Raw genomic sequence first — 19,158 nt, 5'->3', positions numbered from 1 at the left:
CCCATAGTTATGATCACAGCATCCTCAAACAAAACAGTGCTCTGTGACTGATACATAGAATTAATTAAAATGTCTGCATCTGATTTAAAATTTGTAGAACCTTTCTAGATAATTTTTTACGCCCCAGGCTTTTAGTCAATTCTGGGTGAGGCACGGAGGTAGCTAAGTAATCTTTATTGTTCAGCAGATATATTTAAAGAGCTAGCCTCAGAAACATGGAGGTTCCATAAAATTACTGTCTGAAAATTGTCAACACAACATCTACTTTTCAACACTACTGTACTGTATCTGACAATATGCTTTAAAATTTGCTCCCTTACAGAAAATCCATTACACAGAACAAGAAGAAACTACAAATCTCTTATTCAAAGAATCACAGCTTTCTAAGATTTTCCATTAAAATAAGCCATATGCTGTTCCAGAAAGCTTTTTTCTGTAGCATGATTTTGTCTTCCATTTTCTATTGATAAACAGGTTATCTCTTAGAGAAGTAAAATGATTAGAAGACACATGTAAACAATGCCCAAATTTCTCAAGTTAAAAAATATATATGGGGGAAAAAAAGAATATTTCAATTTTTATATAATTAGAAAGGAGAAAGAGCTTTAGAAAGTGATTTCAGCTAACCTTTTCACTTCTGAAATGGGGTAAATTAAGACCCTCTTTGTTTCTCTCTCTTACTTACTGTCCCAGGATATCATTGAAGTGTGGATCTAGGTCTATGTGATACTTCTTCAGATACCCATACAGCTCATCTGTACCCAGAACCTTGGCAATGCGAACAAGCTGAAACACAAAACAAACTGACCAAATTACTGAGCACAGAACTCACTGCAAGCCCGCGGGGATGCTGGACCAAAGAATTAGGAGACTTCCACATCACTAAATTTCCAGGGAACAGATACAGATCTGAGCCCGGGGCGGGCAGGCAGCAGACTCACAGATATGAAGTTCACATGAATGCAAATTTCCAAAATGCCTTTAAAATGATAACACAACTTATGACAATAATATTCTACAGGCTGATGATTATGGGGACAAAAAACCTAATGACTAGAATCTTTTTTTTTTTTTTTTTAATAAATTTATTTATTTATTTATTATTTATTTTTGGCTGCGTTGGGTCTTTGTTGCTGTGCTCGGGCTTTCTCTAGTTGCGGCGAGCGGGGGCTACTCTTCATTGCAGTGCGTGAGCTTCTCATTGCGGTGGCTTCTCTTGTTGTGGAGCACGGGCTCCAGGCACATGGGCTTCAGTAGTTGTGGCTCTCGGGCTCTAGAGCGCAGGCTCAGTAGTTGTGGCACATGGGCTTAGTTGCTCCACAGCATGTGGGATCTTCCCGGACCAGGGCTCAAACCCGTGTACCCTGTATTGGCAGGCGGATTCTTAACCACTGCACCACCAGTGAAGTCCCTAATGACTAGAATCTTGTTTTATTAGACAAGGAGGTACCTGACTTCCTCATAGACACAATTTGGAAGTTGCGCATAACACAGCACTATCTGTCTCTATCTTTGGGGACCACAGACAAGATTTTGTGAAACTCTTTACCCTGAAGAATAGCTTATATGCAGATACTGGATGATATTTAGTGGCTCAACAACAGCATCCCTATCAAGATGCTATTTTCTTGGCATCTGCCCCCAAATGGATAGGAGCCAGATGATGTTTGCTTACCTGGTCATAGTTATCCTGTCCATGAAAGAAGGGCTCCTTTCGAAAGATCATGCTCGCTAACATACAGCCCAAACTCCACATATCCAGGCTATAATCATACATCTGAGGAAATAAAGACAACCAGTCAGTCAAGGGTGTTACAAATGTCATTTTTCTGATCTGAGTTTCTAGGTTTCTAGTCTTCAGTTGACCTCTTCAGATATTTTAAAATTCAAAGCCAAAAAAAAAAGTAGCTGAGAAAAGTCCATAATTATCATTTTGGGGTAGAATAAAGACTGGATTTTATTTTATTTTATTTTATTTATTTATTGGCTGCACTGGGTCTTCGTTGCTGTGCGCAGGCTTTCTCTAGTTGCAGCGAGTGGGGGCTACTCTTCGTTTTCGTACGCAGGCCTCACACTGTGGTGGCTTCTCTTGTTGTGGAGCACAGGCTCTAGGTGCACAGACTTCAGTAGTTGTGGCACGTGGGCTCAGTAGCTGTGGCTCATGAGCTCTAGAGCGCAGGCTCAGTGGTTGTGACACACGGGCTTAGTTGCTTCGCGGCATGTGGGATCTTCACGGACCAGGGATGGAACCCTTGTCCCCTGCATTGGCAGGTGGATTCTTAACCACTGCGCCACCAGGGAAGTCCCGAGTCTAACTTCTTGAGCCAGGCGACAGATTCCTGGGAATGGTACTCAAAAGGTGGCAAACCTTTTCCCAAAAAGTAGTGAGGTCGTGGATGGTATGTAGGCCCAGTTCTGTAGCTGTTTTTTTCTAAATTGTCTCCCCAGGAACCAAGATCATCTACAATGATCCTAGATACCTTTTGTATCCAAGGCTGGATTTTAAATGTATCCAAATTGACTAAATAAAAACCAGGAAAAAGAAAAAGCCAGGAAAAGCCCTAAGCAAAGGTAAAAAGAACCCAGAGGTGCTTCACTAACATTTTACCTGATAGTCCACAAGGAGCTCTGGTCCCTTGAAGTACCTGGAGGCTACGCGGACATTGTACTCCTGGGCGGGATGATAGAATTCCGCCAGACCCCAGTCTATCAGTCGCAGCTATAAGTACAACAGAAACAAAGCATGTGAAAGGAGTGTCTCCAGATGTCTGTGTCTTACAACAAGGCCACATCTAATTAGATAACAATTATTTGGCCACATAAAAAATGTTAGCAAGTGCACTGGCTAAAAAGATACACTTTTCAGCAACTGCTAAGAGGTCATTTCTAGAGCAGAGCACTTGGAATCTTATTTACTTTTTCTTTTTTAAAATTTAAATTATCCTGGCTTATCATTCTCTCTAGATCAATAAAGCTTAAGCTTGTCTTCTGCCTCCATACCAGCTGCATGTGTTAACATACCCCCTCATTACTGATAGCTTTCATTATAAGCTCTAGTCATAACAGAAAAGGTTGGGGACACGTGCCCCACTCCAGGATTGAAGCATTGCTCTAGCTTTTCATTAATCTAACACTAGCTGATTCATTTACTCACCAGTCAGGGACAATCAGAACTGAAAATAGAAAATTGGAGGGACCCAGGTATACTTTTAAGGCCAGGCAGATTGGTCTGAGGGTCATTAAGAAAGGAAGTGAAAATCACCAGCTGTAGTTTCTGTCTTGAGGCCCTCCAGAAAATCATGACCAAAGTAAACAAGTGACTACAGTCAGGGTCAGCTGTCTACTCTTCTTGTGTACTATGCTTATGCAAAGTAGAAACCAACACTGGAGACTAGAGAAATAACAATATCACAAGTCTGCCAAAGAAAACAGCATGGGTCTTCAGAAACTACCTAGGTACTGGCCAGAGTTTTGACTGGCCCTAAGCCTTCCAATGAAAGGCTTTTCACTGCCTGGCTGTAATGGTACCTTTTTCTGTTGGTGATCTATCATGACATTGTGAGGTTTCACATCCCTGTGCATGATTCCCTTGCTGTGGCAGTAATCCAGAGCCTATTAGATAAGAAAGCACAGAGAAAAGTAAGCAAACCCTCTACCACCCCCCAATGCAAGCATATTCTTTTTATTTTTTTTGATTCTGAAAGCTTTTATTGAGCATTGTCAAATTTGTAGGCTTCATAGGGATGGACATCATATTTATAAATGCCCTTCTGTAAGTGCTACCATAGATGTGAAATTCTTGCCCTTAGTATCATCTTTGAAATTGTTAAACTGAGAATTCTGTTAACATTTTAAGAATTGGCATATTGTATTACTGCGAGATTTGATTTTCAGCATCTGCAAGCATACTCTTATTTGTTTGTGACAGCTTGATCTGAATACAGCCTCTCAAGGGGTAGCCTTACTATCTGTAACAAAAGAGAAAAAACATGCTTCAGAAGGCACCCCTTGCTCTCTGAGCACACTATGCTGGCACCTGGTAGAAAGGGGGCTGTGGAGAGGACACCAAGGGCTATGATGAAGGTTTCTTAAAAAGGGGGAATGATATACTTCTTTAGGCACTCCTCTCCTACTTGTAGCTGGTAGCAATACATCAGCCACCTGGATTTAGAAATCATACATTAATCTGTCGGTCTAATTTGATGTGTTTAAAACCAGACCTAGGAACCACACTGGAGTCACTTCTCATATGAGTTCAACGACATGAAAAGAGTACATGTGGACATGAAGAATGACATCCAAATATATCTGCAATATGACTTGTCTTTTAGGTAAGTGTCCCATGTGGGTTTTCTAGATTAACATATATTCTAATATTAGTATTTTCCTTAAAAATAATCCCTGAGCCAGTTGGTCTTTAAGAATTATGTTATGACTCTACAAGTCAATGATTTTTCAGTAAATTCCTCAAGCTGTGCCACCATTACCACAATTCATTTTTAGAACTTTTTCATCATCCCAAGAATTTCCCTTAAGCCTGCCTGCAGTCAGCCCCCAATCCCATCTACCTCCTACCTCCTTCCTTCCTTTCCCTCTCCTCCCAACCACTGCTCTACCACCTGTTGCTACAGATTTGCCTCTTCTGGACAGTCATCAAATGAAATAATACAATACATAGTATTTTATCGTCTTTCGCGCAGCATACTGTTTCTAAGATTCATCCATGTTGCTTTTTTCCTTGCTGAGTAGTATTCCATTGTATAAGTATACTAGTTGATAGACATTTGGTTTGTTTTAACTTTTTGGCTATTGTGACTAATGCTACTTATGAACATTCATGTACAAGTCTTTAAGAGGACACACATTTTCATTTCTCTTGGGTAGATTCCTACGGGTGAAGTGCTAGGTTGTATGTACGTTTACATTAAACTTTTAAAGAATCTGCCTAATTGTTTTCCAAACTGGCTGCACCATTTTACATTCCCATCAGCACCATATGAGAGGGTTCCAGTTTCTCTACATTCTTGTTAACACTTGTTATTATCTTTCTGATTACAGCTGTTCTAGTGGGTTTGATGAGGAATATCATTGTGGTTTTGATTTGTATTTCCCTAATGAGTGATCAAGTTGCACATCTTTTCATATACTTTTGGGCCATCCCATATCTTCTTTGGACAAATGTTGATTCAGATCTTTCACCCATTTCTTATTTGGGTTAAGTTTGTTTTTTGTTTTAAACAATATAAAACTTTGCTCCTAAATCTCCCATTTCTAACACAGTAACTATTTTCATAAATTTCAATGTTGGGCCCTTTGGCTTGTCTTAAAAAGCACTTGAAGCCTACATGAGGCCCATAATATACTCCTTGAATAATGATAGCAACCCATAATCGTATGGTACCTACTATGTGCTTGACACTGAGAGCTCTTGCAAGGGTGAGTTTTCCATGGGACAAGATTAGGGTTTCTCGATGTTAGCACTGTTGACATCTGGGACCAGATAATTCTTTGTTGTGGGGAGTGGTCCTGTGTATTACAGGATGTTTAGCAGAATCCCGGGCCTCCACCCATGAGATGCCAGTAGTGTCCCTCCAACTGTGACAACCAAAAATGGTTCCAGACATTGCCAAATGTCCTCTGAGGGACAAAGTTAACCTGGTGGAGAATCACTGGACTAGACTAGCAAGGGCACTGTACCAGGCATCTTTAAGTGGGAGGGAATATATAAGCCAGAGAATGATCCATAGAACCAGCATTCCAAGAATAAGCAAATTTTGCTCTCCCCAGACACAAAAGAGTATACAGTGTACAATGCTTTTCATATGAAGGTCAAGAACAGGCAAAACTAAACTATGGTGGTAGAGGTGAGAATATAATCTATGCAAGGAGAGAAACAGTCTATATTTGCACTGTCCTATATGGCAGCCACCAGCCACATGAGGCCATCGAATGCTTGAAATGTGACTAGTGTGACTAAGGAATTGAATTTTTTATTTTACTTAATTTAAATAGCTACCTCCGGACAGTAGCTACTGTATTGGACAGCATAGTTCTGTGTCAGTGTGGGTGAAGGTTTCACACTTAAGTAAAATCAAAAAACTATACCCTTAGGATTTGTTCATTTCATCTATGTAGGTTCTACTTCAATTTAATTTTTCTCTCTGTCTTGTTTTATACCAACAGTTGTAGCAAGATTCCACAGTGGCTCTGTGGCAGTGCTGTAGAGAACCACGGCTCCTGAGGACACACCTCCCTAAATCTGAATCAGGAGCTCAGACTTGGTGGGAAGCCTCAGCGAGTCACTGAGCAATCACTCTGCAGTCCTCAGCCTAGTTCCTTCTGCATTTTCTACATTCCACCTACATTTCCTCTCTCCCATCCCTGTTTTTTTTTTTTTTTCTTTTCTTTTCTATGAGAATATTTAGCAAGTGTTGATTCTGTTATTTTGCCTGGTCTTTGTCCAAAGGAATAAACTAATTAGGACCACAGTACCTGAGGTGTGAAAAATACCTGACGAAAGCAGAGGCTGGACAAATACAGTAAGGGAATAAATTCTTTTGCCACTAGTCAGATTCCCTGTGGAGTTACTGACTGCGTTTAAATTCCTTGGGGGAATTATTTCAATTTAAAAATCTGATTGTTTCTGACCATTAAGCATGAAAGAGGTTTTTCAACTTTCATCTGGGGCTCTGCCTCATTAGCACAAAGTATGCCCCACCGCATAGCTGCTACCCCCAGAAGGCAGAGAGGACATCAGACACTGCCATCGGAATGACCAGCCTGTATCACTGCGATGCTGTTACCTTATCTAAGGACAACTGCACTAGGTTATATATCTTACCTTTGGTGTGCTAGCTAACCACAAAATCTTAATACCTTACTTAAAAAAAAATAACCAACTGTGAGATTTGGATTGCTGCTCTCACGGAGTGAATGCCTGGGATTTTCTGAGAAGCCCTAGGAAAAAGACTAGCCTGACAGTTCACAGCACCGCAAACCTCTGCCCACCAAGGCCTTCCATTCTAGCCTGGAGGGGATATGAAGAAAGGTAGAAAGGTGTGATAAACCAAGCTCTACTTTCTTCATCTTTCTGATCTTAATGACAAAGAAAGACCCATTCGCCATAAGAGTGAATCCACCACCTTGGCTCGAATGATAAGTAGTTTGTGTAAGTGCATGTAAGAAAACACACTGACTTCACATAAAGCTAGTCCTTCAAATTCCCATTCCTTAAAGCCTAAGACTTGATTTAACTTGTATTTTCTTCGAGCAGCTGTTCATAATCCCATCAAAACTCCATCCTGACAATTTTCTTCAATAATACCAATACCTTAGACACATCTATATTCTTTTAGAAGTTCTTAAATTGAGACCCATCCATTCCACCCTATAACTTTATGTAATGCTGTATGTATATTTTTACATGCATTGGCGGCATGGGGCGGGGGGCGGGGTTCATAGCTTTCATTAGATTCTTAGTGATTCACGACCCTAAAAAAACACTGTATTCCATTTTACAAACCTTTTTAGAATTCTTTACTTAAGCGTTTATCTAACCAAATTAAAAAAGATCACTCCTCTGTCAATCAATAACACTTGAAAATTTCAGTCTCCTAGAAGGTCCACCCATCACCTCTCCTTGCATGTTAAGGTTAACCAGCCGGGGCTAAACGGGTGGGTTATCTCATACAAGAAGGGGACTATGAGAAATGGCAAGAAAAGGATGGCCGTAAAATGCCCACCATCCCTGTATGCATGTCCTTCCACGATGTGACTTCAATGCTCTGCCCATGAAAAGTGGAGTCTACTTCTCCACCCTTTGATTCTAGGTTTGGCCACGTGACTTGCTTTGGACAATAGGGCATCAGCAAACGTGACACAAGCAGAGGCTTGAAAAGTGCTTACACATATCGAGGTTTGCCCTCTATTGCTCTTAGGACCTGATGAGACCACCATGGGAAGCAGCCCAGACCATCCTTCTGGAGAATGAGACCTCAGCTATTCCAGCTGCCATCCCAGATATGTGAATGAGGCCATCCTGGACCATCTTGCCCTAGTCAAGTTGACCCAGACCAAAAGACTCACTCAGCCAACCCACTGAATTATGGGAAATAATAAATCATTTTTAAAAAGTCACTAAGTTTGGGGTGATTTGTTATGTAATGAAAACTAGTGGTATTAATTAAGCAGCAAAAACAAAACAAAACGAAAAACAGTAAACAAAAAAACAAGGACCAACAAGAGTTATGTTCTAACCTCTGGTATAATGTCCCCAGTACCACTAACTTAGCCATTTTTCTCAGTTACACTGAAGTTTCTATGTAAAGATTCCACAATGGAGGCCTCAATGTAAGTTAACCCCCCACCCCAAACCAAAAAACACCACTAAATTCTCTGGGTATCAAGAAATATCCTTGAGGTCTCTGTGTCCTCTCGAAAACTTCTTTAATGAATAATCCTGAAAAATTTCACGGTTTATGACTGTCACTTACTTTAAGTAGTTCATACATATAAAACCGGATATCAAAGTCTGTCAGGATCTGGTAGAGTTGCTGAAACAGATTTCAGAAAACATTAAGTTAATTTAGTCTTATTGCATCTTGTTATCCAAAGTTGGTCATTATTCTCTGTAAACTTAGTGCTTAAGTCACTGAAGAATCCCAGAACTTTTTACTACCTGATCTGGAACAAACGAGGACAAAGACTAAAGACAAGGGTCTAACACTTCGGTCTTCAGAAGAAAAAACGAAAGGAATTCCAAAGGGGAGAAGAAAAAAACCATTTACACCAACTTGGATCTTTTAAAAACCTGTGTAATGCTCCATGATTTCAACACCCACAATTACATTATTATGAAGTCCAAGTTGTCCAATTGTCCTCATATTCTTACTGAACTTCAAACAAACTAACCCCACTGCAGCACCACAGTTTAGAGAACCAAGTTCCGAGCAGATAGCAGAATCTGAAAAACTTCATCAGCCCACATGGTAAAATGATGGCAAGACAGTCTGTTCATGAAACCCAAGGAAAATGAACTGCTATAGCATTTGGAGACGGCAAGAGACTTCAAAAAAAAAATCTATAACCTCCACTCCCTCAAAACCAATTCCAGGCTGGAAAAAAGAACACTTCATAGGCAAAAACTGATGGACGCTAAAGACGTAAAATGTTTAGGGGGGAAAAAAAGGAGTGGTGGCGTGAGATGTTTAAAAAAAAGGAAGGAAGGAAGGAAAAAAGGGAGGGAGGGAGGAATGGATGGATACCAGTTCTGAAAATGATTCCAGGCCTAAATGACATACCAATGTAAGTTTTCTTAATTGGTAATCCAAAGACCCACTCACTGGGAGTTTTGTTTGTTTAATTTCAATTTCTAAGAGACGGAGGAGAATTTACACAGCCAGGTTCATTTAAATCATCACAAACCCCCGTCAGAAACTATATTATTATTTTAGACAATCAATTCCAAGTAAATCTCTTTCCCCATCAGTCCAAGCAGCACCTTCTGTAAAATTAATCAGTACACCTTTATTAAACCTATTTTGTTTCTCTCTTTACTGGAAGACTCAAGCCATGTAGGGAATCTCTCCAAGGAGCACAGAACAGCGTATACAATGTGTTTGTGTAAAAAAGGAGGGGAAACTAAAACTACACATGCATATTTGTATCTGCAAGAATGACTTTTCACTGTGTACCGCTTTATATTTTAGATCCATGTAAACATACTACTTGTTCAAAAAATTTTTTTTACAAAAAACAACAGATTTACCAAGAATCGAATCCAACATTTTTGAACACCAGGACTTTTAGCCTCTTTCTCAAATTTCCCCTTTTCAGTAAGAGTAATTATCCCTCCAGCTTAGTAAGAGTGTCTGATTTCACTCATGGCACTGTAGAAAATGAACACATACTTTCCAGTATACTGGTGGTGGCTTGGAGCTGCTCCACTATTGGAGGCTGACCCTGCTTGGGACTGAACCGCGTTTAGGCCCAATGGCATGAACGTGCCACCACTTCGGCTCCCGAGAGACTCAACTGCATAACAGCTAAACACCCAAGTGTTTTGTTCTCCCCCAGCTCTGCATAGCAAGAAAGGCTTCTCAGCAGCACACTGACAGTCTGTATGTACAGACACAGGCCAAAGATAACATCTCTTCGGGTGCCAAATCAGCTCTTCCTCTGAGAGTTAAGGAGATCACTCCCAGAGACTGTGCCAAGTTGAACCTCAAGTCAATAAACAGACAATGAAAGTGAAAAGGGCATTTTCTAGTAACCCTCAGAGGGCTAGAATATTCTATTTCCAGAAAACAAACATGGGCTATTTTATCATTTGGACCTTTATCTGCGGAAGGCTTTCCTCTCATACCATGCGGTATCTACCCCAAGCATCCACGTGAGTATTAAGGCATCAAAACAAATGTCCTTGGACTGCTAACACAGTATTTATAGCTACTCTAACCAATATCAATTTTACGTAACACAAAAAACACTAGCTGACTATAGCATTTAGGCCTAATACGTTACAAAGTCCTGAGTGACAGGATGATACTCACTTTCATTTTTCAGGAGCTCTGGGAAGGAGGAGACCAAACTACACCTGTAACATTTTACCACCCGGGCCTGAAATTCAGGACTCACCAGAGTCCAGGGAGTAGCTTCCTCCAACCGTTGTAGCTCTTTCTCCACTGCAGCCCCCAGGAGTTCCCCACTCTGACCAAAGAAACCTGTCTTTGCCACCTCTGTTCTTCCCTCCCCCAAATCTAGAATGCCTGCCCCTCCCCCTTAGCTGGTAAAATCATAACCATCCCATCCGGGTGCCACAGAGCCCACAGTGGTCTCCTCCTTCTCTGAACCCCCAGGCTGTTCACCGTTCTCTGGGGCGCTCACAGGACACCGACAGCAGCAGCGTCCCCAGAGTTAATGTTCTGTACTCGGGTACTGGTGGAGAAGTTCTCAGGATACTTTCTCACTCTGCTGTGAACAACAAGAGGCTTCTTCACCTTGCCCACACGCCAAGAGCCCCACGCCACCGCCCCTGCATATCGAGGCATATGCATGCTGGGGAGGAATGGATGCCACAGCTGCTGGCAGTCACCGATGTGGTGATTAAAGATCTCTGAACTTTCCTTCCCTCAGGCATGTCAAGGGTCCACCGTACAACTCTGTCTGTGGACAGCAACTCTGTCCTTGCAGAGCAGAATAACATGTTTTATATAGCCCACACCACGTGTGGCAATTCTGTGCTTGTACACAGAAGGCAGTCAATAAGTGTCTTTGACGATGCTCACTAGTCAATGGGACAAAATTAAAACTGTCCTCAAGAAACAGAAGTACTAAGATTCCATGACAAATTAGGAAGGGAAATTTCACAAGAAGCACACTTCTCCTCCATTCTTCTTAGTCAGCTACGTGGAGAACATCCTTAACCAACCAACTGCAAAATGTTGTCAGGAAGTTAGTTTTATTTACGTTTTCATAAGGTAAGTGACTTACCAAAAACAAAACAAGCCTATACTTCCCGGAAGATTACAAAGGTGCTGAGAAAGAAACTATTCACCAATCCTAGTTTGGTTCCAAAGTCTCAAACACATTGGCATTTCCCTAGAAGTCAGTTATACTCCAGGACTATTCAAAGGGCCCAAGGTACTTTTTTTTTTTTAAACTTTGGGTTGGTTGGTTGGTTGGTTGGTTTGTTTGTTTATTTATTTATCCATTTATTTATTTATTTATTTATTTATGGCTGTGTTGCGTCTTCGTTTCTGTGCGAGGGCTTTCTCTAGTTGTGGCAAGCGGGGGCCACTCTTCATCGCGGTGCGCGGGCCTCTCATTATCGCGGCCTCTCTTGTTGCAGAGCACAGGCTCCAGACGCGCAGGCTCAGTAGTTGTGGCTCACGGGCCTAGTTGCTCCGCGGCATGTGGGATCTTCCCAGACCAGGGCTCGAACCCGTGTCCCCTGCATTGGCAGGCAGATTCTCAACCACTGCGCCACCAGGGAAGCCCCCTCTCCTGGGACTTTTAATTAACCTCAGAAGGTCCGAGAAGAAGAATGGGAAAAATGCAATTTGACCAAAAGAATCAGTGCCTTCTTGGTCTAAAACCAACATCCAGAAAGGAATGGCCACAAGTGGGCCTCACTCACGCTGTCTACACACAGATAGTTCTTCAGGCTCCAGTCGTGGTGCAGCTAGATTCCAAGGCCCCATCCCTAATGACTGTCATTCAGGAGGACTTCTCACTTCAAGAAGGTTCCCAGCCAGATGTGGGAATCACCAGCACAGCAAACTCTCACGCTGCACACACAGCTTGCATATTCCCTGCCATACACAGCTTGGTCTATGTCTAGAAACCAGTGGTCCCCACGTAGGGAGAAGAAAAAGTGGGGGGAGTGCGAAATAAAGTAAAAGTGAAAGGTGCTGAATGCAGGAGGCACCCATTTTATAGCACTGTTCACACATAACCCCAAGATCCAGAATGAAACCAAGGGCAACATTTTTAGAAACTTAAGGAAGCAGAAAAAATCATTAATCAAGAACATCAAAGTTACTACAAATCACCCGAAAATGTCTTACAAAGAAATGACAAAATAATGTCAGTGATCTATAATAAAAGTAAACTTTGTTCCCCCAATTAAGGAAACTTTATTTAGTCTGTGAATGCACCATCTCCACATCAGACCCTAACAGCATTAACAAGGCCTCAAGATAATCAGGTAGTCAAGGCCTAATTCTATGTGAATGATATGAAATTTTCCAAAGATTAATATGGGTCTACCATCTTCTAAAGATGGAGCCCATTTGGGATGTCTTAAACATTTTTTAAATGCCCAAATGATATATATTTTACTTAAAATGTATACTTATTTTTACTGATACTTTTCCAAAGGCATAGAAAACTGAGAAGCATGTCTCAACAAAAAACTCTTTCTACCTTATAACAGTACCTTAACTTCCTTGAGACAATTCTGAGTTTGGGAGTTTTCTATAACTATTCATTCTAACTTTTAGAAACTGGCTTTTCCTATTCATTTGCTTTCAAATTTTGTCTTTTGTTCCAAGTATCACCATGTATCTTTTATTATCACTTTGACATATACGAAGCATAACTGATGATTTTAAGGAGAAACTGACCAAACCAGTACCACTACCACAAAATAAAATATCAAGGGAAAAAATTATCAAGGCCATAGAAGATCTGAACAAGATTTAAATTAACAAGCTTGATATAAAAAAGTGACTGAGTACCAAAGCCACAAAGCAACCATCAACAAATTCCAAATAATCAACATTATACAGATGTTTTCTGGACACAAGTGCAATCAAATTAGGAACCAACTAAAAGAATCATTAAAAAAAAAAATAAACAAAAAAATACCAAGTGGATCCGGAATGGACATTCCCAGGACAATAATTACTGGGAAACTTTTGAATATAAACTCTATACTATATATTAGATGGCATTATAATATAAATATTAAATTTCTTAAGTGTACTAACAGTATTGTGGTTATACAGGAAAATGTCCTACCTAGTTCCAGTGACGGCATATTTAAAAGTGAAGTATCATGATGACTACAACTTACTTTAAGATGACTTCAACAAAAAGAAAGACAAAGAGGGGAGGGTGGGGAAGGGGTGAGAAATAACTACAAATGTGGCAAAATAATAACAGCTAGTAAATCTAGATAATGTAAGGGTATTAACTGTGCTACTCTTTCCAATTTTCAGTAGATTTTAAATTTTTCAAAGTAAAAGATTTGGGGAGAAAAACCCAAATCCACAAGTTTGGAATCTGTACTTGTAATCTGAAAACTATATAGAAGGGAGTTACATAACCATGGAATGTAGCTACAATGGTGCTTGGGGTTGTATAGACTTAAAGCACACTTACTACCAATCAAGAAAGACAGAAACAAATCAAATGAGCTGACTTCAACTCAAGAAGTTAACAGGAAAAACCAGTGAAAACCCAAGAAAGAAAATAATTAAGGAAGAAAGAAGAAAAGTTGGAACAAAATAATTAAGACAGGAGCAGAAACAGAATGAAATCGAAAACCTAACATAAACTCTCTGAGCACAAAACCAAAAGGCAATTCTTTGAAAGCATTAATAAGAGATCTCTAGCAACACTGATTTCTTTAAAAAAAAAAAAAAAAGAGAAAAGAGAGTAAAGGTACAAATAATACTACAAATGTAAAGGAAAGCATAACTAGAGACATATTAAGTTTTTAAGTCCTAAGAGAATTCTATTAACAGCTTTATGCAAATATAATTTAAAGTAGACAATTTTAGGAATAATTATCCAAATAGACTCAGGAAGAGATAGAAAACCAGGATAAAACTTTAACCAACAGTATGTTTTAAAAAGGAAAGTGTAGTTCAAAGTCTCCCCTCTCCACCTCAGAAGATACCTACTACCTAGATCAACCCTATTTTATATAAACTTTCAGAGAATAGAAAGGAAAAGCTATCTAACTTATGTTATGAAGTCAGTATAACCTTGATACCAAAATCAGAAAGACTCTACAATAAAAAGAAATTATAGATAAAAATTTATTATCAATTGTATCAATAAAAAATACTGAAAAGAACAGGCTGTGTCACTGTCGATTCACCCCTGATATTTAAACCAGGGACAAACCTTCTCTGGATGATACCTTAAAACCAGTTTTTAATACACCTAACAGTAAAATTTAAAAAATAAATAAAAACATCCTTTCCTAATAAGATGGACACAGGACAAAATAATAAGCCTGAAGGACACTGGACAATAAATCAACTGATTTCCCCACTTATGGCCTGTCATACTATCTGGAAAAAAAAGTAATTTCCCTGTTATGATTTGCTCTTCCTGATATTGAAGATATTTTAAGTTGACTAAAATGGCATCGTTTGAACATTCAAAGGGGACCTACAGTTTAATAACATGGCAGAACCAACCCATCCTACCTCTGTTTCTTCCCAAAGCTCCTCTAAAATAACTGTAAGACGGACTTCCCTGGTGGTCCAGTGGTTAAGAATCTGCCTTCCAATGCAGGGGAGGCAGGTTTGATCTCTGGTTGGGGAACTAAGATCCCACATGCCAAGGGCAACTAAGCCCACGTGCTGCAACTACTGAGCCCGTGCGCCACAACTAGAGAGAAGCCCAGGCGCTACAACGAAAGATCCCACATGCCACAACTAAGACCTGACGCAGCCAAATAAATAAATATTTTAAAAAAACCGTAAGAGGAACAGGGGGATTTACTCACAATGCTAAGAGAATGGAAGAGACAACAAACTTTGAAGCTATAAAACAGATGTCCAGTTGACTTAGCAGACCAAAAAAGCTGAGAATTCTCCCAACATTCTGCCAGCGGAGGGGGCCCAGTAGCAAACACTTCACAATGAAAAACTACAGAAAGGCCCAAGAATTGGTGACCCCAGGTACCACTGAAAAAGGGCAAAGAGATTGAGCTGAAAACAGGAAAATGAGTTTAAAAACACGACACTGAAAAGGGAGAATTAAGTGAAAGTCCACATGGCTCTCCTCAACTTGAGGCTACTAGGGATGCCGGCAGCCAGGCTTGCATTCTTGAGACAGGAGCTGACAATCAGTAATCAGTAATTTCATTACTCTACAGAGGGAGCAGACATTCAAAAACTGTGACATTTCAGACAACTGTAGCAGAGACAAAACCCAAAAACACCCCCCCCAAAAGGAATTTGGAAGGAAAACAGAAAAAGACATGAAGAAGAAAACATAATGGGAAAAAAACCCCACATATTCTCAGTGAGAAAATAGAAGATATTACATAAAACATAAAAGAACAGGATACTATTTTTAAAATTCAGAGAAGAAAATAGAGTGCCAATATATGAAGTCTAACATTCGAATGAGTTCTAGAAAGTGAGAACAAAGAAGAAAGGGAAAAAAATAAAAGAACATTAAAAATATTTTTTCAAAATGGAAGGACATGGGTTTCTAGACTGAAAAAGCCCAGTAAGTCCCCAGAACAAAGGATGAAAGCAACCTGTATGAAAGCACATCACTGTGAAATTTCAGAGACTGAGAATAAAGAGAAAATACTAAAAGCTTTCAGAAGAAAAAAAACAAAAAACCCAGATTACATATAAGATGAAACCAGAATGGCTTCAGTGGTAATAGTGGTAACAATCTCTTCAAAATTCTGAGGAAATTATTAATTACAACCTAGAATTCTATATCATGGCAAATGTATTAATTGGGAGGATAAAATAAAGATGTTTTCAGATATGCAAGCCTCAAAAAACATCAATTTCCCATGACCCTTTTAAAGGAAGCTCCTAGAGAATATATGCCATCAAAACATCCTCTTTGTAAGAAGTAAGATTTCTCTAGGAATTAAAAACTGATCCTCTGTATGTTATTAAATCAACAGAACAGCTGTCAATTTAAGAAACACAAAAATACTGAAGTGAGGGACTTCCCTGGTGGCGCAGTGGTTAAGAATCCGCCTGCTAATACAGGGGACACAGGTTCCAGCCCTGGTCCAGGAAGATCCCACATGCTGCGAAGCAACTAAGCCCATGCGCCACAACTACTGAGCTTGCACTCTAGAGCCCGTGAGCCACAACTACTGAGCCCACATGCCACAACTACTGAAGCCCGTGCACCCAGAGCCTGTGCTCCGCAACAAGAGAAGCCACCGCAATAAGAAGCCTGCGCGCCGCAATGAAGAGTAGCCCCCGTTTGCCACAACTGGAGAGAAAAGCCCGTGCACAGCAACGAAGACCAAATGCAGCCAAAAACAAATAAATAAATAAAAATTAAAAAATAAAAAATACTGAAGTGAAATTTTTACATCTCTGGCTAGATAACTGGGAAAAATGCATTAAGGAAGCAGAAGCACTGAAACCTGAGGGATTTCACTATGAAGTTCCATTAAGACCAGCTTTTAAACTTCTGCATTAGGAAAATGTTTGGTTTCATTAAAGCCTATTTCTTAAGAAACACATTCCCAATCATGGACATCTTGATAAACCTCAGTTGTTCATAGCAAAAGTGTGATCAGTTACATGTATCAGCACAGTACTCTACCAGCTAAGCACTGCTCTGCTAGTTAATGAAAAAATTTACATCCCACTTTTTAGAGTTCACCTTTAAGGAGTCACATCAACAAGGAAACTTGTTACAAGTGGGAAAAGCCATCCAATTGTCCCTCCATATTTGAGGATTCAACCAACTGCGGATTGAAAAAAAAAAAATTCCATAAAGTTGAATTTGCTGTGCTCCACCAACTATTTACATACCATTTACATTGTATTAGGTATTACAAGTAGTCTAGAGATGATTTAAAGTATACAGGATGACGTGCATACGTTACATGCCAATACTATGCCACTTTTATTGATATATAAGGGACTTGAGTGTCCTCGGGTTTTGGTATTCCTGGGGCTCCTAGAACCAATCACCAATCACCAATCACCAATCCCCTATGGATACCAAGGGATGACTGTACTGAATATAAAACTTGCTTATTGTTTTATAAGTCATAATATCCATTTTTGCTTATTTTCACTAATTATTTTAGAGTGATTACCAAAGAAAAAGTAAATGTGAGGATAAGATTCTTTTATTTTCACCCAAAAGCATCACTCCCCATAGCATCAACTTTCAACTGCTGATTTGGTTTTGTCCTAACTTCCATCACAACAAAATCACAAGCCTTTCATACACTGACAGAGAATTATATTCACCTAAAAGTTCTCTAAATGCCCCTAAAAATCAACACCACTATTTGCTTTTATATTGGTTTTCATATTATGCTCTACCATGTCCAGTATGCCTGGCTCCTTATCAGAAGATTGCAGTGTTTGAACAAAAATAAAAACAAATTCACGAAAAACCAGCTTAAAACCACGCTTTTGGAACACTTTAAAGTCTAAATTAACATGCATTATAAACATAAGAAATGTAAATAACCCAAAATAGGGCTTTTCTAGAGCACAGTGACTCTGTGTCATCTGCTTTGTACACAGTGTGCATGAATACACATGCCATCTGACAGCTTGAATCCAAGGTACTATACTGACTTGTTTTCCACACAAGTCCTGTATCCATTTATCACTTCCTATCAGTAATATAAGATCTGTATGAAAATTAAAGTTAACACCTACCTAAAACTATGCTGTTTACAACAGGAACATTATAAATGAGGCATTAACTTAGACCCAACCCAGCAGCTCTCCCCAGAGTAAGCAAGGCAAAGAGTGATGAGTAATTTCACCTGTGCAAGAACCTAACCACTTTCTGCATTCTGTACTAATGCTTTAAGGAATCCAATGTTATTTCCTGCTCTCACCAATGACCTTTCCCGGCCCCCTTGTGTTCTAGAGTGTCAAGAGTACTTATCGCCACCTCCCCACTCCCCATTAACCCCATGCCAGAAAGAAAAAGTATATACGCACCTTAAAATCTGTATTATTGATATATTCAAATACCAAAGCTGGTGTCTTTGACTGCAAGAGAGAATATTAATGCTTTGTAAGTTTCAAACAATAAATGTAATTTGCTTCTGTTGTACTGGCCTACCCCCAAATCCCACTTAGATGAAAGAGATTCACTCATCAGGGAGAGCCTATTAAGAAAGAATCCTCTTGAAATTTTAAGTTTGGAATTTGCTTCAAAACAACTGGGGATGGTGGTTGGTGGGAAGTGGGTGGGGTAGAGATGAAACAAAGTTGGCCACAAGCTGATTAACGTGAGCTGAAGTTGGGTGATGTGTGCAGGGAGGTTCATTATACTATTCATTTTATTTTGTAAATGGTTGCAAAATTTCATAATAAAGGTTTTCTTTTTGTTTTTTAAGAAGAGTTGTATTCTCTGACCAACCTGTCAGTGGGCCTGGCACATTATGTGAAGATTTATACTCTTCAGTGTTCCAGGTTGCCAACTACAAAAGGAGTGTTAGTTTTCATCTTGGGTTAATGCGCCAGATGCATTTTACAGAATTATCATGGGTCTTGGGAATTTATTACTGGTCTTTTTAGGATCCAAAAAAGTCTATAATTATCAGTAAGGTAGAATGTGAAATTATTGCCTTGGCTAGGGACAATTAGAGAATGTCTCACGTTACAAAGATGTGTTTCCCCCACAAATCATATAAAATCAAGTATTTTTGAGTACTATAATCTTTAATGCAAT

General features: G+C 39.6%; 1 protein-coding gene across 4 annotated transcripts in view; it reads right to left on the bottom strand.

Moving 5' to 3' along the window:
- Window positions 1-19,158, bottom strand: part of CSNK2A2 (casein kinase 2 alpha 2) — a 38,699-nt gene that overhangs the window by 7,980 nt on the left and 11,561 nt on the right. For 2 of the 4 annotated variants that reach the window (XM_061173037.1, XM_061173038.1), the window contains exons 4-9: window positions 18,423-18,473; window positions 8,493-8,552; window positions 3,529-3,612; window positions 2,609-2,719; window positions 1,676-1,777; window positions 686-786 (exon numbers count right to left, since the gene is read on the bottom strand). In XM_061173037.1, coding sequence (XP_061029020.1) covers window positions 686-786; window positions 1,676-1,777; window positions 2,609-2,719; window positions 3,529-3,612; window positions 8,493-8,552; window positions 18,423-18,473 — 509 coding nt within the window. The remainder of the gene's footprint in view (window positions 1-685; window positions 787-1,675; window positions 1,778-2,608; window positions 2,720-3,528; window positions 3,613-8,492; window positions 8,553-18,422; window positions 18,474-19,158) is intronic. The other 2 variants (XM_061173039.1, XM_061173040.1) reach the window with 2 other exon arrangements.

The sequence above is a fragment of the Eubalaena glacialis genome, chromosome 18 (genome assembly GCF_028564815.1).
Source record: "Eubalaena glacialis isolate mEubGla1 chromosome 18, mEubGla1.1.hap2.+ XY, whole genome shotgun sequence".
Lineage (NCBI taxonomy): Eukaryota > Metazoa > Chordata > Mammalia > Artiodactyla > Balaenidae > Eubalaena > Eubalaena glacialis.
This window is presented reverse-complemented; position numbering and strand designations above follow the sequence as displayed.